Here is a 24984-nt window from a genome sequence, read left to right as displayed (position 1 = left end):
ACATTTTACATGCATGTATTTAAAGGTCCCATATTGTATATTTGAGTTTAAGTGATATTTCCACGTATTTTGATTATAAAGCAGGTCTAGGTTCTATATTAATACTTTGAAAGTATCAGAGCCTCAGTCCACAGAGAAATGCACACAGCCTGTATTCAGAAACTGAGCCTTAAAACAAGCTGTCAGTTTTTCTGTAACTTTGTGATGTCACAACAAAGCAGTCACTGCTCTCAGCCATGCCCGAAGCCAGGCCCGTCTGGACCCACCATCCAACCTTTCAGGATTTGGTTTCTCTGAGTGTTTACCTGAAATCTACTATATTTATATTAGATCACTAGAAAACAGTCAGCCAATCTGAAGAAAGGCTCAGAACCTCACTTCTAATTGGTTCACTGACCTGTGGCTCCAGAGGGAAGCCTGAGAGAGGAGATGTAAAACTACAATGAGTTGGTTTTTGGTTCTTAAAACTACAAATATACTGTATCTTCCTACGGATAGCAACACTTCAAATATAACATGTACTGTAAGGTGTAAAAGTATCTTCCCATATCCTTCAAATGTTGGGTTATTATTTATTCAAAATGCTTAGTGTCACAAAATCGCATGAATGTCAACCAGCAGGGCAGATTATATTCAGTGAAGTATAAGTTTTACAAAGACTCATATAGAAACATACTATACTAAATATAACTAACAGACTGAGGTGGGAGGATGTCAGGTCCCTTGTCTCCTGTTTCAGTTTCCAAGCAGAGAATTGGCTTCTTGTGCTATAGCTTGTAAAATTGATTGATGATTCTAATTAGATGTTCGGACCCCTACTGGGAGCTGACAGAGAGCTAGAGTGCCCTCTGTTGGGCTTGGAGGACTCTGGCACTGACCCAAACACTCTGGTGGCTGATTACCTGCAATGACTCAGCCAGGCAGGGTCTCCTTATTTATAGTGTCAGTTCATATAATCAAGTCCTGGCCGTACAATAGCAATAATACAATGCCCTTTCCTTTTGGATTCAGTGCCACTAAGAGGTGTTTAAAATTAAAAGACAGCCAAATTGTTCAAAACACAATGGTACAATCATGGTTGCTCGGCAACAAAAATGCTACAACAGATCTGAAGGCTGATCTAAAACCATATAAAAGGTCACAATTTCTTTTTGTATTCAACATGACCTGGCTTTCGTTCGCAGCCATTTCATCACCAAACACTAACACCACACAGTCTGATTTGCTGCTCACTGGACAAAAAGAGATAAAGCTCCTGTGAAAACCAAGCGGCAAATGGCAAAGCACATTCGCACCAGACTGGTTCTGTCACAGGGAGTTACTGCTGTGATTTACCTTACTGCTTGTTACACACACCGAGGCCTCTGTCAGCACAGGTTAGAGCAGACTAGCTGGTGTAAGTAATGTGCTCTGACCCAGATCAAAGTATCCCAGAGTAATTTATCCTCAGCCAGAGCAGCTTTAAAGGTCTGCTTGCTTTGGTCTTGTGAGCATAGCTAGGTGCTAAGAGGTGCAACTGCTGCATATATCAGCAACATTAAAGTATAATAAAGTGATGGTGCAGGTTTTTTAATGTAACTGCAGGAAACCACATATATACCTACAGTATTGGTGTGAAAAGGGTAAATATTTCATTTCATTAAAAAGCAAGGCCCTCTCACCTCAAGACGATATATTCATGGCAGACATGGCTGAAACGCAGTGTCTGTGTGGGTTCCCTCCAGGTACTCCGGCTTCCTCCCACAGTCCACAGACATGCACATTAGGTTAATTGGAGACTCTAAATTGCCCGTAGGTGTGAATGTGAGCATGACTCGTTGTTTGTCTCTATATGTCAGCCCTGTGATAGACTAGCGTCTTGTTCAGGGTGTACCCCGCCCTCGCCCAGTGTCAGCTGTGATTGGCTGCAACCCCCCGCGACCCTGTACAGATATGCTGTATATATAATGGATGGCTGAAACGATACAGACACATCTGACTGATCTGACGGTCGTATTGCCAATGTGACATCACCTTCCAAAATTATTCCAAATCCCTAATGATGTTCTTACATGTTACCCCTTCTAGCACAGACTTTTCACCTAAAGTCATCTGACTTCCTCCTTTGCTCATGTCACATGTTGTTTTGGGGCCTTCACCCAAACAACTGATGCTGGTAGCTTTAACAGTAAACCTCACAATGCAAGAATACAATTTTAAAAAATGTTAAACTTCCCTGCTCTCCCTTCACCTAAACGAAAAAATATGAAGCCTCCTCCTTTTCTGACTCCCCTCTCCTCTCTAATAATTTTCATACAGTCCCTAAATCAATACACTTCCAATTATGCAGACCCAAATGGAGAAACTTCATAACTTTCTACTTTTAGTGATTTGCATCTATTAAATTACTACTCATGCACTTTGTTTTGGTCCATTTCAGGATGCAAACACAGACAATCCCTAACATAATGTTCACTGTGGATCCACATTGCCACAACCTGCAACCTCCGCCCTCCATCAGCTGCTGCATGCAACCGGATTCGTGTCTGTTTGTGCTACTGTAAGATAAGTCTCGACTCTGCTGTGTTTTTTTTCCTGTGCATGTAATCTGGTCCGGTTATTTGTCTGCTTTGTATAGTGGCTGTAGGCTGGTTCTGTCTGTGGAGATCTGTCTGTGGAGTTCTGTGTGTATGTGTGTGTGTGTGTGTGTGTGTGTTTAGTAGTCTGTTTGGGATGTGAGCTGTTCAGGTTTGTGTCTGTGCTCAGAGTCAGTGCCAGGTGTTATGCATTTCACGGTCACCGCCTTCCGTCTCACTTGGGGCTCAACAGCTAACCTCACACACACACACACACACACACACACACACACACACACACACATGAACACACATGCAAAAAAAAAAAAAAAAAAAATCACAATACATGCCCCCTTTCAAAATGCCCGGCCTTGTGCTCATTGTCTCTTTTTCTCACCTATCATCTCAAGTTTTTCTTCTCCGACAGCATCTGCTGCCTGCCATTATCGCTCTGTCTCGACTCAAACTCCTGCTCTGTCTCTTTCTGTTGCTTTCTCTCTCTCGTTTGTCTCTTTGACTGTTCCTCTTTCTTTGCTTCTCTTTTTTCTTTCTCTAATGACCTGTCTGCCCATTCCCCATTACATCTCTACGTGGTCCGACTTTATGTTAGCCTGTTTCCTTTCACCACACACACACACACACACACACACACACACACACACACACACACAGAGACACCTGCCTGTCAAGAAAGGAGGGGGTTACCTCCATGCAGCTTGCCAATCTGCTCACTATGTCAGTGGTGCAGTCACACACACCAGAGATGATTCATCATAAGACTGTACAAACTAATAAATCAGAAGAAGATGGAACAACAACCTCAGATAAACACGCCACCTCAACTTTAACAACTTACTTTCTATTAAAGCTCTTTTGTTTTTCTCACTCTCCTTTTTTTAGCACAGACACATGTCCCCTCACATGCTTTTTTCATGCACCTCAAAAGTACCTCCCTCTATCTCTTGACCTTTACTTCTACATTTATAAATACACACAACTCTTACCGTGAGCGTGGGGATGGCTGTGACAAGCGAGTAGATGAGCACCGGGGGGATCTTGCTGGTGTCATCCGGACCGGGGTAGGGCTTCGAGAAGGTCTTGTCGTAGCAGAAGAAGCCCTGGATGTGCACGGGGAAGGTGTCCGTGTACTCGAAGTAGTAAGCCAGCAGCACCGTCCCAGCCATGATCACCAGCTGGAAATAGAACATTATCCCTCCGTTAGGAAGCCAGAGGACGAGAGGTGAAGCAGAGGAGAGAGAGGCGGAGGTGGTAGAGGAGGAGGAGGAGGAGAGGAAGAGGGGAGAATCAAGTCCCTGTTCCCCTCAGCCACGGGGAGATACATAGGAATTACGGATCAAGAGAGAGACAGAGTGAGAGGTTCAGTGTTTGGAACAAGACAGAGGGAGAGAGACAGTGAGAGAGAGGGAGAGGGAGAGAGAGAGAGAGAGAGAGAGCGATAACAAGACAAGAAAGGGAAAAGGTAATCTGTAAGAGGAGGATTTTCTCTTCAAGAGAGGAACAAAAACAGAATAAAAGAGAGCTCCGCGGCACCACAAGCAGCAAAAACAAAGAATTGCTTAGAGAGCGAGATTGAGAACGAGAGAGCAATAGAGCAAGAGAGAGAGAGAGAGAGAGAGAGAGAGAGGAAGGGAGCGAGGGAGGTGGGAGGGTGGGAGGGAGAGAAAGGGGGAGCAGCCTTTATGCTGCTGGCACTCATGAAATCTACTACAGTTGAGCTGTGGGTGTATTTGTGGATACTGTGTATGTGTGTGTGTGTGTATAATACATGAATGTGTGTGGTAAGAGCAGGTGTTTCTGCAAACACGTGGTGCTCACCATCAGCTGACGTCTCAGAGAAAAAGTTACTTGACAGTGACTTTGTGATAAGTGGTCAAACATGGCGTCTGGAATATGCCACCACAATAATAGTTTTTACATAGAAAAAATTCAATAAACCGATCAATTAAAAAATGTCAGATGCTGATAATAATAATAATAATAATAACTTTCAGTCTCTAATTGATAAGTCAGTAGTTAAATTTTAAAGTGGAATCTCAAACAATTTTTTTAAAAGCATCTTTGTGGTTCATCTTTAATATCCTGCTTTTAAATAAAATATCTTAAGATTCTTGTAAAATCAGACTCACATGAGAGGTTCATGGCAATCAGTGTAATCAAGCTTTACTGTGTTCAACTTTATCTGACTGATATCAGCCTCTGTTTACTCTTCCCTCTTCTAACACTCACATTCAGAGAGGCACTGTCAGGAGAGGCAAACCAGGCAAATGCTTGGGGCCCCCAAGAGGAAAAGGGGCCCCTGATGGCCTTTCATACTGGCACATTTTGCAATGACAACTATAAACCCCCTTAAACCTCCCATAAAGACACAATAGTGTGCTGCTGTTGCTCCAACACCCCCTGAGTGGGGCCCCTGATGATGTTTGCTGCAGTCAACTTCTACCCATTACCTGCAAGTGAGGCTTTCAGGGAACATCTGTAAATTGTAATGTATTTCGACAGTCTACATGAGGGGGTTGGGCTGGGCTTCTTTGTCTGGGACCCCCCAGAGTCTAGGATCACCACTGTTTGCATTCAGTTATTTATAAAGCAAATCCAACATTTCTCACTTAAACTGCTTCACGTTGAAAGTGCTCAACAAGAGCAGTAACAAAAACTCTCACTGACCAGTGTTTATTGTTGGTGGGAGTCAAGCTCAAGCCAATCAGATCTTCTCCTGCTACTATCTGGGTTGGACTGAATCTGTAGGTGGCAGACTCCCAGATAACACATACAAACACGAAAACACACTTTTCACACTGACAAACAGATGATGACATGACAAAAAACACTTGACAAACCCATTAAAACTAAAGATCCACCACAAGCGTCTTAGAGTCTGGTGACTGGGTGACAAGAATCTGTTTCTTATACACACATTAAGCAGACAACAGTGGGTGTTTCAGATCCTTTTTACTGCTGATTGAAAACAGTGAGGTGTGACCTTTGAAACCAAAACAACGAGCTGAAAGGCTCTAAAACATGGAGGAAAAACTGAATTAAACTGGACTCAGTCAAAACCTAGTGTATGGCTGGACACATATGTTCAATGTGCAAAATTAAGGATCCACTATTGTGGAACCACTGTAACTGACATCATCGCGTACTATTTGCCTTCTCTCTAGTATCAGTCGGTTTCAGCCCTTTATCTGTTTACTTCGCTTCTTCTCTCTGTCCTCACATGTACAGTATTTTAATACAGCCGAATTTCCAATAAAGCTGTTTTCATTTAAATGTTTTTCTGTTTCTGTTGTCAGACAATGGAATAAGTATGAAATAGTGGCTTAAATGTAGCCGACTACACATTAATTGACAAGCTGCTGCTAAAATTCAGATTTTATCTGACAAAATAACACAGAAATTAAAGACAGACTGTGCCGTGATTTATGCTGGATTTATTTATAAGATGATCACACAGAGAGAAAGTTAGAAGCGACAGAATGTCTTTTTTTATTTTGTCTCTCACACAGAACACAACCTCCATCTGGGATCCACAAAAGTTTTCAAATACTGTATCTCCTCAAAAAGTGATTTCGTTTACCTCAACTTCACAGGGTAACAGACTTTTATCAAAGGCAGGCCTTTATCTCTAACTCCTTGTTTGACACTTTTTTAATTGATCCTACATCTAATTTAGTATGAAGCCTCATTTTTAGTTGCTCATTTGCTGTGTTAAAGTTACTGTATTTCATGTTAAAACAAACTCAACACGTCCTGTCACTGTTTCAAATTAGAAGCTTTCTATAGGGACAGAAACAAGGCTTTCTTTACAAGGCTTTTATTGCTGTTTTGACGTGCTGCAATAAGTATATTAACTAATTTCACGTTGCTAGTGTTTTTGTTGTTAACATGCCGTACACCCACACTGGACATCCATACACGGTCCAGCTATTTGCTCGCTTTATACCTTGTCTTGTTTGAAAAAGTAACAGAAGCAACAAAAGAGCTAAGTTGGCAACTCTGCTTAGAAACTGTTTGCACCAAATCATTTTGAAAGAGTAACGGCCAACAGGGGAACTCCAACTCAGTCAGATGGCATCTGATTCACCAATGGTGGAAATATGATCACTCAGTAAGTCGGTCACTCAGTCGGATATTTGCAGCTGTAGGGCTGGCCTCAGTGTGGTGGTCCAGCCAGGAAAAAGAATAAAAGCCTCAGTGAATTCATTACAAGCAACTCTTTACACTCAATTTTTTCATCGATTGTTCATAAGAACAACGTGATTGATGCAGCTTTAATGTTGAGGGTTAATATGATTAATAAGTTGCTTCGGTAAGGATTTGTCATTAAGATATTCTTTCTCTCTTCCTGTCACATACGCTGACTCTTGAATGGATTTTACATGTTGCAACACTAATTAGTATTTGCAAACAAATGTGCTCCTGGAAGCTTTAAGAATTGAATGAGACAGTGTGAAATGGAGCTGAACTTAAGGACAGAGAGGAGAGGCTGAGTGTTGCAGTTTGAAGCCCTGTGGGACGATCTGTGCACAGTCACATCACTCTGACCAGAGACATAGCTCCACCCACATCGGTAGGACCAACGCTTTATACATATACATATGGAATGCATTAAAACATACAGTAAATGTACTGTATGTGTGTAAAAGTGTGAACAAACACCCACGAACACATACACAAAGAAACATCTATACATAGTCCATGTGCATGCACGCACAGACATGGGCTGGTGTATTCATAAACACTCTCTTTGTTTCTTTATTTGTATGAAATCAGCCTTCATCTGTGCCTCCCCTGGGGGAGATGTGTTTTTACTATCTCTGGTTGTCATGGTGAAGAAATGGCAAAGAAATCTGGCCTTTAATATTCTGTATTTTTAGTGCTTCCACATCAAACTGTGTTTCTAAAGACCAGTCTTTATGTAAGGGAAGTGTTAATATTACACATTCTGACCAGAAATCATGTTAACAATTAATGCCTCTAACTGTGTTTGTATGTGCAGTTTTTGTGGCTCTGAATGTCGGAGGGGGGAGAGGTTTGGAACACACACACACCTGATGGGAGCTCTTTGGTGGGTTTGCTTGGGGCGAGAGGGGGTGTTTGATATGTGTGACTCATGAAGCCTTCCCTTGTTCTGTGTTTGATAACGTGGCGCTCCTCCGCTGCATTTACCCAGCGTATTGTGACTGGCTCTGACTCATGCTTGTGATTGCTGAACTGAAGGAACACTGCTAATTCACGAGGCCACCTTAAAAATCTGCAGCGTACTTATAGCTCAGCTGTTTACATGCCTCCTTAATTTGCACTGAGAACCATGAAAAGGACAAGGACAATTCAAGCATGTGTTTCTGGTGCAGATTTCGCCTCGAGCTCCTGCACATTCGCAGGTCAGGGTTTATATGGTTGAACTTTAACCAGCAAATCCACATGTCCAGTTGATACAAACTTTGCTTTTCGAGTGACTCATCTTTTGTGATTTTGGCTTTTCCTCATCACCTTATTTTATATCAAACTATGCTAAAAAAAAAAAAAAAAAAAAAAAACTACAACAAAGAAGCACGAAGTCAAATGTTACAATAAGACAGTGTTGAGTTACTTTCACCACGCCTACCATGTATAGAGATTCACAAACTCACAGCTAAACAGTGGTGATCGTGCAGATGATCCAGCTGTTGGCATGTTGCTTTGCTGAACCTGTGATGAGGGTGACAGCAGCTTATTCACACCCTGACAACTTCCCTGCTCTCCCTTTAGCGCTCCTCCATAGCGCTCTTCTTCCCACTCGCACTTAGAGGCTGCACATTCTTCACTCTCCTTTGTTCTTTCTCTCCCTCTCATCAAAAAAAAGCTGCCAATAACAGAGAAGGGGACAGGCATCTGACCTGTTTTGGCGTGCAGATGGAAGGGCAGATCAATAGCAAAGAAGAGCCGCTGCTTGTGAAGATGAAAGGTCACATTAAGACAGGTCATGTTGGGAGCTGTCACAGGGAGACATGAGGCTGCTTGTTACGAGCGTGTGAAGACTGAGGAGTGTCTTCCTCGATTCTCAACCTCCTAAGGATGTCATCATCTCCCTCCCAGTCTGCCTTCACATCGCCGCTTTGAAAATATACTTTATTCCTGTCAGATTATGGAGCCATTACCACACTTTGCCTCATTATGGGCTGACATAAAACTGCCTCCCTTACTCCAGGTATCAGGATATTTTGAACAAGCCTTGGTTCCTTCCACATGCTGTGGGTAAGTGGAACAAGTCAGAGAGGAAATTAGCCTCTCATTGATTTCTGAGGGCAGTATGAAAAGTGCTCATCAGAGACAAGAGGAGAGCTTATCTGGTCTTCATGAGTGATGTATTATGAAAGAAAAGACAATGGATATTAATTACATGCATCTACCTCAAACTGAATTACCTTCAGTTGGGTTGTTTCATTTAAGATACTTTATTGTATTGCAGAGAGAAACATTTTATTCTGCTACAATATGTCAAGTTACAATTGCTTATTCAATAAAGTTCTCCATATCCACTGCTCTGAATATATGATTTACAAAGCGAGCCCCACAGATATCACCATGTTCACTGCACTGTGGCAAGATAAAAATGCATTTTTTGAGTTGGGGCTTTTGTCAGTGGGTCTAGATGTATAACACAGAGCTGCCTATGAATCTAACTTTATTTGGAGCAACAAAACTTCATTTTCGTCATCACAGTGACCAAACAGACTTGGTGGATGATTTCCAGACAATATCTTGGAGTCAAAACTTGAGTTTGTGAGAAGAAACAGGCTTCTGAAATGATTATGGTGAATTTGAGTGATGCTTGTCAACTCAAAATTCAGAGTTTTAGCAACAGAAAGTTGCACTTAAAAAGCAGATCGAGTCATAAATATATTTGCCAGCTGTAGTTACATGATACCAGAGTTGTGAAACATATAGAGGATATCATCAAGCAACCTTGAATATCTGTAGCAAATGTCATGTGCATCCAGCCTATAGTTGCTGTCACATCATAAACTGTCTGTACAAGATTTTGTGCCAATCTGGGGACAATAAAATCTATCTATCTAAATGTCTGACCTGATGATGACACAAGATAAAAAGTCAGGGGATTACCAAAGTCATTAGAAGTGATCTTGTTGAATGAAGACATTTCACTCTGAATCACAAATGTCAACCTCATGGTGACACTATATGAAACTAAAATCAGAGGGATTCATCCTCTGGGAACCATGAACGCCTGCACCAAACTTCATGTCAATCCATCCAATATTTTTTGAGATATCTCAGTTAGAAGCAAAGTGGTGGACTAATGAATTGACCCACCAACAGACTGACTGACTGACATTGCCATCCCTGGAGGAATGAGTTTCCCCGATCATAAAATGGTGTAACAGCCTACCTGTAAGGATGAACATCATGTGCTTCATAGGAATGTTCAAGTGCTGCACTGGGTGATGTTACTGGTCCACGTCATGAGATACAGGACATTTACAACAACCAATCACCTCCCAAATACAAAGTCTTGGTGTTAAAAACCAACAGTGGCCAAAGGCAGCAACACATGATCAAAGTCAAACAGCAGTTGAAATGCTGAATTACTGATGCAAGGGGAACATCACAATTTGTTGTGTATTCTTGTTAATGTGCCTGATTACTTATTACTGAGTCTCCAATGCCTCATTTAGTTCAGTATGAGCATAGATGAAAAACATCTGTGATCCAAAGCTTGTCTCATGTGGGACCTCGCAACAGACAAATTCACCTCAACTTGCACATTTTGTTTCTGTGAAAGGGCACAGCATTCAGCTGGTACTCACCCTCTGAGTACCATCACATCCCAACAGCACTCCAGCATCAGATTCTGCCCTTTCCTCAGATGACTATCTTGTTTTACCTGATATCTGTATGTATGACAATAGAAATGTCAGTGTCCGCCTCTCTTTTAACTGCTCTGCCCCCCCCCCCCCCCCCGTTCCCCTCCCCTGCCTTTAAAGACAGCATCGCTCAAGGACCCAGCTTCGTCTCTTCTTCCTCTCCCTCCATTATAATTTAACCTCTCAGAAATGTCCCAGCTGGCCCTGTCTTTCTTCATTTCTCACTCATCCCTCTAACATTTCTTCCACCTCTCCTCCCCGCCTTCCATCACACGCATATTTTTTTTATTTTTACTTTGCTGAAAATTTCACATCTGTACCTCTGAATTTCAACATCAGCCGCAGAGCTGACACATCAGCCCCAGTTGTAATGACTGTGATGCCGGGAGGCAGCGAGAGTTTACAGCAGCAGTGACATCAAGACGACTGAAAACACGCCACAGATAGACAGAGAGCATTTTGGGAACACTTTGGGAACGAGTCCAGGGAACAGCAACAGCCGACGGCATGTGAAGGACCCACCACAGTGAGCTCAGAGTAGCTCCCCCCCTTCCCTCCCCCCCTTTCCTCCTGTAGCCAGGATAAAAAACATGCTATCCTGGCACAAGCTCAGATCATAATCTAATTCTCTTCACAAACAGGGACTGACAGCTTTACAGCATTAGTCATATCAACTGCATAATACTTTGTTAATGTGACAGCAAGGTTCTGTCATGATGAACATATATCTAAACACAGAGCTGTGTCTATTATAATGGTGGTATAATTGCACTTGTGCAGCTGAGAGGTTGAGATATTGCTTTGTGCAGTTTTTGGCTCCTTACAGTAAGATTCAGTTTTAAATCTACACATACAGAAAATGTCTGGGTGTGACAACAACTTGATTGTCCCTGTGGCAACATTGGTGAGTTGATTCTGACAACAAAACAATGTAACAGACTTTATAATCTCCCTTAGGGCATGTTCAGACACTCATTTATGGAATTTAGAGAACCATAGTGTCATGATCTGACTCTGAAAGGATTATTTGTATATTTGTATATATTTTTTTTATGTTTGTACTTGTTTCCTTTTTTTTTTTTGAAATAGCTTACCCTGTGTGTCTACTGTTTGTTTTATGTCCTGTCTTTGTCTAATGTCCTGACATGTTTACCTGTGTCAATTACCCTTGCCTCCCCTGTGTATTGAAGTCTAAGTCGTGCCCTCTGTCTTTGTCAGTTCATCTGTTGTGTTCCAGCATGGAGTATCTGTCCAGTTTCAATACTTGTGCTTCTGTTTGGTTTCCTCTTTTATGTTTGTGGGTTTTTGATTCCTTGCTGCCTCAGATCAGATTTTGTTTCAGATGCAAAGTGAGAGTCTTAAGTTTTCTTTGTCAAATAGATCTGTGAACAGTACCAGCTCTGCCCCTGTTGCCTGCATTTTAGTCCAGAAGTCCTAATCCTGACACGTACAGTACCAGTTAAAAGTCTGGACACAGTTTTCTTAAGTGTGACTTTTGAATTCCACTTTTACTATTAAGTACAGTATGACTTTACAAAATATTAAAAGAATGGTACTCAGTACTGTGATCAGTATCCTAGTGATACAGTATTTTAGCTCCATACCCTTGTAGGACTTGTAAGAGACAAATTAACAAGACTAAGAGTCTGCAGCCACATTAGCTGGTCTATGAGGCAGCATGGCAACGTGTTTATATGGTTTTATTTTTAGTGGTTATTTTTACACACAAACAACACTAAACACAAAACAGTTTTGCAGTATTGTACAGTATTGTATAAACAGTATAAACACTGGCCAAATGTTGACCTGATGATGGCTCTAGATGAGAAATCAGTGGATAACTGAAGTTATCACCCTGTGAGTATCATTGAATTTCTCTACTGAATCTCATGCCAGTGCATCCCATGGATGCTGAGATATTTCACTGTGATTAAAATCAACCTGCTAGAGGAAAAGTCAGAGGATCTCCAAAGTCATCATCTGGAAACACTGAATGTCTTTGCAAAATTTGGGCCAATCCATCCATTACATGTTGAGATATTTCAAAAGATGAGGGAAAACTTCGATCTGCATGTGGCGTTAGATAAAAAGTCAGCTCTTCATCCAAGTCACTGGGATTCATCCTCTGGGCACCATCAATATCTGAACCAAATTACATGAGAATCCATCTGACAAACATCAAGGCAGTTCACTTAAAGCCAGAAATATCCACTTAAAAAAGTCAGGGGATCACCAGGGGAACCAATCCAACAAATAACTGTTAAAACATTTCAGTTCTGGAAGAAAGTGATGGATCCAACAACAGACCGGCAAAATGACAATGTCATCTAGGGATGAAAAAAAACAAGGCCAAAATATCCTGATTTGAGCTCCAACAACTGTCTTCCCATAATGCAACTCCATGTGCCTGCTGCCCATGTCTTTCAAACTCTACACCACAGGTACTAACACAGGTATATTACAAAATTCCTCCAGGTCTCTATGGCCAAGCTGACACATCACTGACAGACTAATGGCACTTAACAAGTAAAAAGTGATCATACTGATTATGATGTATCAGTATAAACAGCATACAAATATGCTGGTAGACATGGTCTTACACCAGAAATATTATTAAAATTGGTGTCTCTCAAAATTAAAGAGTACAGCACCCAGACATCTGTCTGCTGCAAAAAGGATTCTGTTGCTCATCTTGGCGTTGATCTGTGATTTTTGTTTTGTTTTTTATTGAAGAGAAAAAACACAGTGGAAGAAGATTTTTACATCAGCCTTTCAATGCTACTGCCATTTAGAGGGTAAGCTCAGTTTGTGCTGGAGGTACACTGCCCTCTTCCTGTGTGCTGCTATCATCAATCAAATGAATTTACTACAAAATGCAGCACTGTAGCAGTAGTCTTCCCCATTGTTAACCCCCTCTGATCATATTTTTTTTAAAGTTTTATTCATACTAAGATGTAACATTTTGCACCTTTACAACCCACAAAGCTCTAACAAGGGTTGCAATGTCTGTCTTGTTCTCTTTCTCTCTCGCTTTCTCTGGAGGTTCCACTCGTATCCCCAGATGCTGTTAAAGCTGTGTTGTCTGAAAGAGCAGTTTTGTGTTTTACGGATGGAGGATTTAGAGCAGAAGGGCGATGAGGCACAGGGGTCCACCGTCAGACACATGCTGTCCATTAAGAGGCCTGCCATCAACACACGCTACACTGCACCTGGCCTGCATGACAGGAGTCCTGCAGGAGGACAGGGAGCCCAGAGGAGGGAAGGAGGCAAGAGGGGATTGAAAAAGAATGAAAGAATGGAAGAAGGCAGGGGGTTGAACAGTGGAGAAGGGAGGAAGGTTGAGGGAGTGAGGAAGAGATGACAAAGGGAAGGGGAAAATAAAGGGAGCTGGTGAAGAAGAGGAAATGCAAGGAGTGAAGAGAGTGGAGGGTCATTGTGGTAGGTAAAAGAAAAGGTGGTGTGGGGCGGGGGGGTGCTGGGGAACAGGTGCAAAGCTCAGGGTGGTGTCCAAAAATCTTTACCACCTCCTTCTCTGCCCCATTTTCTTCGTCCTCATGTCCTCTTTTGTTGCCTGTTATTTCTACAAAGGCTTCTGCTTCTCTCCATCTCAGAGAGTCAGTGTTGACAGCGTCCGACCGTGACTGTAATGACTGTGATTCAGCTTGCTGAAATGTTAAAGGTTCCGTAAATGAGATTAACAAGAGTTTAAACAATGATATAGCAGTAAACAACTATTTTCTATATAAAGATACGGACAGGCAGTCAGATCCTGTTCCGCTGTTGGACCGTTAAAACATCCAGAATGTTTTTTAAGTTTATGCTGACTCCATCAGTGTCTTTACCAGCTCCTTCAGTGTTATTTGTGCCAACACGGATAAATCCAAGGCTGAATTTCTGTCCCAGTCTGACCGTGAAGTCAATACTGCTCTGTCTTTACAGAGATGGAAAACCCTACAGCTGCTAAAGGGCTCCAGCTTGATTCAGAGCTGGTTTTCTTCTCCTCTATGTGTAACTTGATGCTACATGTTTGTTTTTATTAGTGACCGGCCACAGTAGCATGATAACGTTGCTATTGCTAGCTGGCTAACTGTCAGCATCGCTGTGGAGCATATCACTGCAATTCTAGTGTTGGCTAATGGTTGTGGTTAGACTGTTTTTTGTTGGCTCTCCTGTACACGGGTAACGTTATTCAGCTGTGCCTCTTCTTGTGTGTTTAGTGGTCGCTTTCACTCGGCTCCGGGACACCTTGCTGACTGAGAATATGAAGGGAGGAGGGAGTTAGGGGGAGTGTGGGGAGTGGCCAAACAGGGACCTGAGGTATGGCTGACAAAGCATTTGTTTTGATCTGAGATGCTGGTGGTCTAGTGCAACACCCAGTGGCAGTGACGATGGTTTACAGAACCTGTTAGGTGGCTCACCACATTTCTCAGACTCACTGTACAGTGGTTATCTAATGTTCTGTAATGTTGACTGACCCTGTTGTCTGGTGATCTGAACTGTGTGCATGTACATTAGCAGACGTTCTCTGCATTCAATGTTTTTGGAGCAGCAAAGGCTTTGACAGAACTAGATTTGATCCCACATTTTTGCTGATTTTCATCAGTTAAGTCACTTTAAAGAGGCTATAAAATATTTTACACTAACAATGACAATTTGAAAAGTGTCACTAAGGGTAATGAAACTATGAACAATTATAACCTGAACCTTCAGCTCCCGCTTTAAAGTGAGCTACAGCTCATTGTTTGGCTGTCCAGTCGGTAACCTCACTGTTCTGTTTCACTCTCACCGCTCTCAGTGTTGTTTACCGCCACAGCAGGCAGATATTTTCAGCAAATTTTTTCAGCAGGCTCTAAAAATCCACTGTACACTGCCTGCTCAGCTCCAAACAGCAGACAGACACAGTAACAGTCATTTAGCAGCTAATGAGCCAGATGTTTTGCTCAGGAGTTGGTGGAGACCACAGTGCTGGACTTGCATTCACCAGGTAGTGAAAACCGTGAGTCAAAATGAATGCTAATGTTACTATGTAACTGCTGGTTATTTATGTATAAATGCACAACTGTTTGCTAACTTGGTCATCATTAATTAGCTTGTTTATTCCTAAAGCTAAAGTGTAAAAATGACAGGTTGTGGTTTTACAGAAGGATTAAGTTCGGGCCCAGAACAGTAAGATGAGCAGAAGACTAACCCCCATGTAAAACGACAATGTGTTGTTTTTAGACTTTAGTTTGTGCACAAATTAAACCAACATAATATAATGAGTTAAGCAACATTACAGGTGTTGGTAGAGGGATTTTGTTACCTTTCAAAAAAAACGGGTTAGCCGTTTCCCCCTAACCAACAGTTAACCAACTGCTGGCTGTTGCTATGTGGTATCAACTGTTTCAAGTAACTCTTGATAAGACAGCAAATAAGTATATTGCTCTACAGTTAAACAAAAATATATTTACATTTTCGTAATGGTCATAAGCATTTTTGAGGATCATGACAAACAGATTTGCACCAGATCATATAAATGTATGGGTTATTTTGCATGTACTGACAACCAATTTTGTTTTTTAGTTTTTGTTTTGGAGGACTTGTTGGTATATATATGATGGTGTGTTGTGTATGAAGGTACACATGTATGCCTTGTGTGCCTGTTTGTGGCAGAGTCACTGCAGCTCCTCTGCTTTTCCCTATTCTGCAGTGAACACTACAAAACATGTCAACAACCCTCTACAATAAAGTTATTCAGTGTTAAAGTGGAGAGACACTACATGCCATGACAAACTGCACAGTGCGAAAGCACAATGAATTATTGAACCGCTGGTGTATCTGGTTTCCTCTGTTACATATTCCAGAAAAACATGTTTGATCTTTAAAAACTGTGACCTTGTTTTATAGTGAGTTGGAGTCCGTTTCCTCAACTGGGTTTAAAGCCAAAAACCTCCTACCTGCCAACACATTGCCAGTTCAACCACCATCAACCACCCACACATTGTACTCCCACTGTCATGTTCCATTTCCTTTGTCTCCTGCATAGCCTTTATTAAAGGTCCCATATTGTGTAAAGTGAGATTTCCATTTCCTTTTGAAAGCAAAGTCAAGATGCTATAGAAATACTGTGAATGTATCAAAGTGCTCAATCCTCAGAGAGATGCACACAGCCCATATTCAGAAACAGTGCTTTTAAAATGAGCCGTCAGGACTTCTACAACTTTGTGATGTCACAACAAAGCAGTCTCTGCTTTCCAAGCTGAGGGTGGTGACCCACCAACCTGTTTGGCTACAGCAATCTTTTTATTTTCTTTATTTGTTTTTTAACTTCATTAACAGCACGAGATTTGTTCCATCAGTCATTCCTGAGCTAGTAAGCTACCAGACAGATATATATCAAGGAAATGGTGCAAAATTGCTAGTGTCAAAAACTGGAGATAACTTACACCAAAGTTTATTTTTTCGGAAAACACCAGAGCATTATAGTCTGAATTTGAGTCTGTTTGACTCATTTCAGCACTGACTGACCATTGCCATTTGCATTTACCAGTGAGTTTTACCAAGCATGAGAGAGGAGATGTAAAATTATACTGATACGGTTTTTGGTAACCACAAACATATCTTCTTATAGATATGAAAACTTCAAATAAAACACAGGAAAAGTGTAAAACGTGGGACTTTAAAACAAAACAAATGTTCATCCTAATGTGGGTTATTTTGTGTGAACTGGAAACTGACAGGCAGTGAGTGCTAATTACAGCTTCGCAGCAGGAGCTGGAATAGCTCACTGGTCTGTACTGATCTCTAATCTGTCATTCTAAATACAGCAGAGGCTCCCTGTTGAGACTCCTCCTTCAGTTGGCAGTCCTCCTGCTCGGTCTAAGGCCACGTCCTATGGCCTCCGACCTCTGGCTTGTTTCTGGCTTGTTTGTTTTGGTTAGTAGTTGCCAGGATACCTTTAATTTGTTAAAGCAGCACTTGTCAATATTTTCGATGAATACCGAATGAAATGACAACATATAATGTGGACGGGGTCACTTGAAATGATGAAACCACAGAGAAGTGACATCTGCAGAGCTGAGCAGAGTTAGGTGATAATGATAAACTAACTGTTTGCTACACACCCAGCACCAAAGAGCAGAGGAGCAAAGTTAGCAGCGAGCCAGTGAACATAGTGGAGCATTTAGAAGCTAAGGAGCCAGATATTTGCCTCAGGACTGGATGGAGATGAAAAAGAGCTAAACAGAGAGTGAATATTTGACCAGTATCCAGCAGGTGGTCAGAAACGCTGCTCCAAATGCAGAGTCTTGCAGAATGTTTTGTAGGATTTAGAAAAAACTGATGGACAGAGAATTTGAATGATTTTTTTTTTTCGCCTATTTTAAAATACTACACTTAAATGAACCAAATCTGACACTTGTGTCCCATGATTGTGCATTTCAATACAGATCTGAATCCAGATGCGGATTAAAAATTAAAAATTAAAAAATTCCTGTGCAGCTGTGTTGAGACCCTTCATCAAATCAATGTTTAAAACCTATGTAATCACTTGACAGTAGTGGAGGGAGCAGTGTATGAGGAATTGACTTCAAGGCTGTTCTGAGAGCTTATGATTGAGCAGCTTCTATCGATCTGTACACACTAGATTCTCATTGATTTTGTCTTAATGCATGTGATCTGCCCAGTGTGGCTCCCCAGAAGGCCAGTGGTTAATCAATATTTGATTCATGCTGATGCAATTTAATGTTTTTGTTTTGTCTCAGATAACAGCACATGACTCCTTATGTTGGTGTAATTAACCTTTTTATATAACTTAACAGAGATTCATTGCATGTTGGCAACAATGTGATTTTCACCATCCATCCTGTTCAGGTTTTTGGACTCATATGAATCTGTAAGGGGATATTTGATTCTTGATTTTTACAGTGGTGTATAAGGAAAACAAACATATTGCCTATTACTCTTTCAAAACTGCTGTGTCTTTATACATTTCTTCTCTACAACTCTTTTAGCGTGCACCATCACTCTCTATATTGATATCTTGCTCAAATGATGACAAACAGCTACATTAAAACAATAATGTTTGGAGCTGGCTTGCGCAGCCAATCTATACAAGTTCTCTGACAGAGCAGAGCATGATAAATAGTCTTGGGAAGCTGAGTAAATGGTTTCCACATGAAAATGACCCTGAAAGGTTTGTCAGTTGTTTGCAAGAGAATGAAAATTTGAATTTTAGAAGAGTATTTTATAGACTATAAAAGTTTAGATGAAGTACTTAAGAGTGAAAAATGTGAAGGAATGGGAGCTGGAATAAGAAGGTGGCAGAGCCAATGGTGCATTCACAGAGCTGTTGGAGTCCCAGCAGCAGGAGAAAGAGAAGAAAGAGGAGGGAGAAGAAGAGGTATTCAGGGAGCGAATGAGAGGGTGGGAGGATGATGGGAGCAGGGTGAGATGGGGTGAGTGAATGAAAGGGAAGAAAGAGGAGGAGGACTGGCAGTGGAGAGGGTTGCTGCAAGAGTTTTGGCCTGGATTTCTCAGAGCGAGTATGTGTTCATGGGCAGGTGAGGTGAAAACAGACATGCAGGAGAGAAAAGCAGAGTGGGAGCTTTTGTGCTGTATTTATTTGAAAAAAAGGGTCTGAAGGGAAAGGAGTGTCCAGTGGGAACTGGAGAAAAGAGATGAGAGGAACATTGCTTTAATCATCCTCCAGTCCAGATCCCTTCTCCGTCCTTCTAAAAACACCTCTCATGTTGCTCTCATTTCATTTCCTGCCAGACATCATGTATGCTGCCACACAATGGTCTTTCAGTAGATAATACAGTATAATAATAATAATAATACAAGCAAAAACACTGTTGGGGATCCACCTCTCTGCATGCTTCAATGCGGCCAGATACACACCCCTGCAGTGCACACAGCACCATGGGGAAACCCTGTGCATGCACATTACAGAGATTACACTGCAGCAAAACAGCTATTACTGGCCCACTACCTGCCCCGAGCTCCAAACTCCTTTGTCTGCCAAGTCATACAGTGTGCAATCTGTGTATTACTCACTCCCCATGAATAAGTAATGTCAAGAGAAGTAGCCAGAGCACAGAACAGCGGTTGAAAGAGCAGGGTTTGGCTGATGTTTTTGTTGATGATGAATTGTCTGAATGATTTTTTTTTTGAGCTGAAGACCCCTGTGAATGGATGTAGCAACACAGAGACGCCCTAAAGGATGAATCTGTTGATATTCTGTGTTTTTTACTGTCGATAAATTCCATGAGAAACATGAAAAACAAGAAAAACACCAATGAATCGATCCTGCTAACAAGTATTGTGTGTGTGGTCAAAGCCTGCTCTGAGTCATGGAGCTCTATTGTCCAAAAACACATGAATAAGCCACACCGCTGCACTGGGCGACGTGTCCCTTCATTACCAAGAACACACACACACATATACGCTGCAGTTTATTTTGACTCCCACATAAACCATCCTGTTGCCTTAACCACCCATTCACTCTCCAAACATGTATTAATCCACAGCTGAATATAGTCCCCACCACATCTATTATTTAGTCAAGCTTGTGTGGGCTGGTAACTACATGGGACGTCCTCACATCACAGTGTTATTTGACCCTCTGTCAATACAGAAAATATGGATTAGTGCAGCTTTAAAGCTTCACTACTGCACAACAAACTTGGACTTGTGGCGGAGTGCCACAGACAGGGTGGAGAAGTCAGAAAGTAATAAAGTAAGATACTTTAGTTCTGTTTGCTCTGGTCTTTTCATGGTGTGTTGACATAAGAAAAGCAAAGTAAGCAAACTCATAAGCCAACTTATTGTAAAAGAATGTGTGAAAAGGCTGCTCAACATCCTTTTAAAAGTTTCAAGTGCCCAAACACCATCATCTGCTCTTTGTATGGGGTGGTAGCACTACAGATAATATACAATATGTAAGGAAATAAAACCATTAAAACTTCCTTCTCAACAAAAAACCTTCCAGTGGTTTATTTTAAAAGAAGAAGAAGAAGAAGAAGAAGAAGAAGAAGAAGAAGAAGAAGAAGAAGAAGAAGAATATTTTTCACACAGTATAGATTTACACTTTGTCGTTCAATTGCAGTAAAAAGACTAAACTCTCAAAATAAAGTTGTGAAATTATCCACCCACAGCATAGTTAAGTTAAAAGCTAAGTTAGGAGAAGAAAAGGTATTTCCAGGTGACACGATATGTGTTGAAAAAAAAAAAGAATGAAAAACAAAGTGTTCTGTTGATAGAGGAGATTATATTCAGGGAGGAGAAGGACACTTATTATTCAACAGCGTGCAGGTCTGATAGTTTCTTAGACTTGTTATGCATCACAGCGTCAATTTGAAGCTGCCACACAGCATCATACAGTCAGTCCTTATGATGTTTGCCAGCTGGAAACCAAAGAAAAATCTTGTCACATCTAATTTAAACTGCTTGATCACACCTCAGAGAGGCTGCATGTGCATGTGTTCTGGGTTTTGATGTTTGTCTGTTTTTCAGTGGATGTGCATTTACCCCGACATCGTTTTGAGATCATCGTTTGTGTATCTACCTCAGCATCTGACTGACTGTGTGGGGAGTGGTCTTTGTCATACTGGAAGGACTTCCTGTGACAGGTGTGAAGCTACCAGAGTGTTACCACCATTAAACACCCGGGCCTATTTATAGAGACAGAGGAGGCACCTAAAGACTCGCTGTCTAATCCCTGCATTTGGTTCAGGTGTTAATGAGACCTGCGAGTCTGTGTGTAGATGCATGAATCAAACACTCATGAGAGACGTTCTACTTTGGGAATTAGGTGAGAAAATAAGAAATGATGCAGTGTTAAAACTCCTATTGATAGATGAAGTTCAAAAGTACATGAAACACTCAAGAGCTCCAAACAAGTTGGGAACAGCAGGAGTGTTTCTGCTGAGGGAGCTTCAGCTGTGTGACAGCAGTGCCCTCTGGTGGAGACATTACAACAATTCATCTCTGTGATTATGCTTTAATTCCTAAATTATATCAGGTAATGAGGACACCAAATTAATGCCGTACAAATCCATGTTCACTTCTTCACAAATGACACTGGACCGCTTTGGAAAAGAAAACAGAAGCCAACAGATTTTCATCATTTTTCACAATAAAAATTATAAAAATATTCCCATGTTCCCATCAGTAAGATTAATGTAAGATCATTTTATGTTTTCAAGATGTACCTCAGGGAACAGGAGGATTAAGATATTGGCTGCTCATATGTGTTTTCATTTAGCTAATGGCCATGGAAAAGAACACACCAGCACTAACCCAACTGAGAGCACATGATGAAGTGAGTATTTGGGACATCTTTAAGCTCATTGCAGATTTGTGTTGAAAAACCAAAAAACAAAAGGTATTTAACCTGACCACTCCCCCACCTCACAGTAAAGCTTTTAAACACTCAGGCTGAAGTATGTAAATTGTATGCAAATTATTGGGATGGGCGGGTAGGGGGTAGCCTGAATCAAATTTTTAATTTCAGAAAAGGAAACAGATATTGATATTTCCCATAGACTCTCACCCTGACTTACAAAAGAACTGAATATTCTGTGTTAATTGTATTTTTCTTGATGCTGTACAGCATCTTTTTTTTTTATTCTTCGTCATATGGACTTGTTTCAGTTTATTGGTCTTTAAATACAAACACAAGGATTTTATAAATATGTCTCTCACTGCCTGATCATTTCATACAGTCCCTTATATGTTATTATAATAAAGGCACAAATTCCAAACTTATACTGATAAAAATCCCTGATGTCTTAAATGTAACTGGTCTAAATGCCAGGAGCTTAAGCTGCAGCCTGAATGGTGTGCCAAATTGTAATGGAGGTCAAAAGGTCACTTTAAACAGCCCCCAGTGTGTCATGTGACCATGGCAGCAGCCTGTATGCAGAGCAATGAGAGGAGCTGCAAAAAGTGTTTACAGTGGAGGAATGGGGCTTTATGTTCGCCCCTCCACTGGTCTGGATAAGTGTCTAATCACAACCGAAAGCTGCTTTCTCCATTACAACTCTTCACTGAAGCACATGGTAGATTAGCTTTAAACAGAAATTACTTTTCAGCTGCAAATTTGCCAACGCGTCCCCAGATGGCAGAGAACAAATGCACTTTTAAGGCTGAAGGAAACAGCAACGAGAAAAATATCAACAACATGTAAATAAAATGTGCTGGAGCGAGACTGACTCACTTGTTTTTGTTGCCCGGGTGAAAAAGGTTACAGAATTCATTACATTATATCATCAGTCTTTACAGAATTGGATTAGATGCAGAGAGGAGATGATGACATAGATTTGCACACAGTAAAACAGGATTAAACAGACATTAATGAGAGGTGGTGTCAATGATCTGTGCAGCTGTGAATGGCCGGAAGAAGTCTCGCCAAAATCAGAGAGGAAAGATGAGCAGTGGCAGGGGAATCACACAGAGGAATGGGAAATGACAGAGGGAAATGTGAGCGGATGGATGAGACGCGCAGGCTGAGTGGGTAGCACTGATAGAAAAGGTTGTGACTTGTGATTAGGGCAGGGAGGATGAAAGGAGTCAGAAGAAAAAGAGCAGAGACGGAGAATGAGTCTGGCTGATTGGTTTCCATGGTAACTGCTGATGAGGTGTGGGGCTAAATAAAAGAGCAGGTCCTTCTGGCTTGGTATGGATCACTGTCACGTCACACACACACACACACACACACACACACACACACACACACATACACACAGAGCTGAGGGTGTGGAGGGGGGTGGCTGATACCACATCAGTACCACACCTTTCCTCATCACAGGACGAGAGTGAATCACCACTATTTATTTACCTATATTTAACAGAATTGTTTGACATTTTGGCAAACATGCATTTTCGCTTTGTTGTGAGTGACAGGCTAGCTTTTTCCCCTTGTTTCCAGTCTTTATGCTAAGCTATGCTAACCAGCTGTAGCTAAATATTAGTGCACATGTGACATAAAAAAATCGTCCTTCTCAACTCCAGGCAAGATCATAAGGAAAGATTATTCCCAAAATGTCAAACTATTCCCTTCACTTTTCTCTCTATTGTTTGTCAGTGAGCAGCTACTCACAGATTTCCTGCTGTAGTTTTTGCAGCACACTCCAGAATGCCTCCCGGCCACAAGCCCATTTCTCTAATATTAATTTATTAATAGTTCAGTGACATTGCTCTGCACAGTTCACAGCACAAGAGCTGTGGTTACTCACAGTGTTGCAGACAGTTAATCATCATTATTCATTATTTTTAAGCAAATTATTTATTTGTTTTAAATTTAGTTTGGCTGTTAGCATGGAACAGACCCTGACCTAGCACACACACAAACATAAAGGCTGCTCTGACGTATCCATCAGAGGATAGACTGACCCATCTCTCTCACTCACAATCATGACTGTGGGAAGCTCGCAGAAACTGGGCTGCATAAACTCAGAATATGCCGAAAGACCCAGGAATCAAACCTGAATCCTTCTCGCTGTAGTGGAGACAGCACCAACCACTAAAGCGCCTCTCAGTCAACAACGTCATCTTTTTTGAGGCAGTGTAGTGGCTCAGTGGTAAGCACTGTTGATTCGCAGTGAGAAGCTCCGGGGTTTTAATCTTGGATACATGCAGGTAACACTGTGCATGTGATGTGGATTCTCTGGACTGCCACTGGGGGTGTGACTGAGGATGCATGTGGGGACTGTGGATGACTGACTGTGGAAGCGAGTGTGTGAAACAGGGTGTTGATGAGTGAATGCTCAGTAAAACAGTACCAAGAACTGAAAGGAACCAAATGTACAAAAACACTGAGAAGTGTTTGGTGTGAATGGAGATTCACTCCTGCCTGTTCCTCAAAGTAACATGACAAACTATATTCTAATTCTCATCATGGTACCTGACTGAATATGAGGTAATTTAAAGTCAGGTCATGATGTACAAAAAGACAATTTATGGAAATAATACTGCACAACAGTGACTCTGTATCATTCCACTACAAAGGTATTGTATGTTATCTCATTCCATTTTTAAGAGTTAGAAAACCATTGTTCTGCAAAAACTTTGATGCCTGAATGGAAATCACAGACTTACAAAGCAGAAAGAGAGAGAGAGAGAGAGAGAGAGAGAGAGAGAGAGAGAGAGAGAACAGTGTGTGATGTTGCTCTCTGCTTAGCAACAGCATCAGTAATCAGATCGACTCCTCCAAACCCAGTTCATACTGTGACTCGGTGCCCTGGTTTCCAACTTGCATCAACATGAGGCTAGTTGCCAGTTTATATCTAAATGGAGAATAATACGTCAAAACTGGCTTTCAAACACATCAACACCAACACAGTAAATTAGGTTGCCCTCCCTGCTGAGTGTCCCTCTTTTAATATTTTCCATCTGCAGAAACGTATGGCAAATAACACTACAACATAATTATAGTCAGTGGCATGATTATACTGTGGCATGATAAGTAGCCTTACATCCCCATTCCTGCATGTAGCCTGACTGTTGAATTATCCGATAAAATGCGCCCAATAACATTTTACATAAAGCTACCATCAAAC

General features: G+C 41.4%; 1 protein-coding gene across 13 annotated transcripts in view; it reads right to left on the bottom strand.

The window, feature by feature from the left end:
- The window catches only part of plppr2a (phospholipid phosphatase related 2a), a 167508-nt gene that overhangs the window by 17487 nt on the left and 125037 nt on the right, over window positions 1–24984 (bottom strand). For 12 of the 13 annotated variants that reach the window (XR_011689743.1, XM_071474585.1, XM_071474576.1 and 9 more), the window contains one exon: window positions 3560–3748. Coding sequence is in view for 12 of the 13 variants with exons in the window: in XM_071474585.1 (XP_071330686.1) it covers window positions 3560–3748 (189 nt within the window). In the remaining variant the exon portion in view is untranslated. Of the gene's footprint in view, window positions 1–3559; window positions 4158–24984 lie in introns of those variants that run through there. The other variant, XM_071474586.1, reaches the window with a different exon arrangement.

Source organism: Trachinotus anak, unplaced genomic scaffold, assembly GCF_046630095.1.
Source record: "Trachinotus anak isolate AG129_WGS33_773 ecotype Australia unplaced genomic scaffold, CSIRO_AGI_Tana_v1 ptg000003l, whole genome shotgun sequence".
In the NCBI taxonomy this organism is placed as follows: domain Eukaryota; kingdom Metazoa; phylum Chordata; class Actinopteri; order Carangiformes; family Carangidae; genus Trachinotus; species Trachinotus anak.
This window is presented reverse-complemented; position numbering and strand designations above follow the sequence as displayed.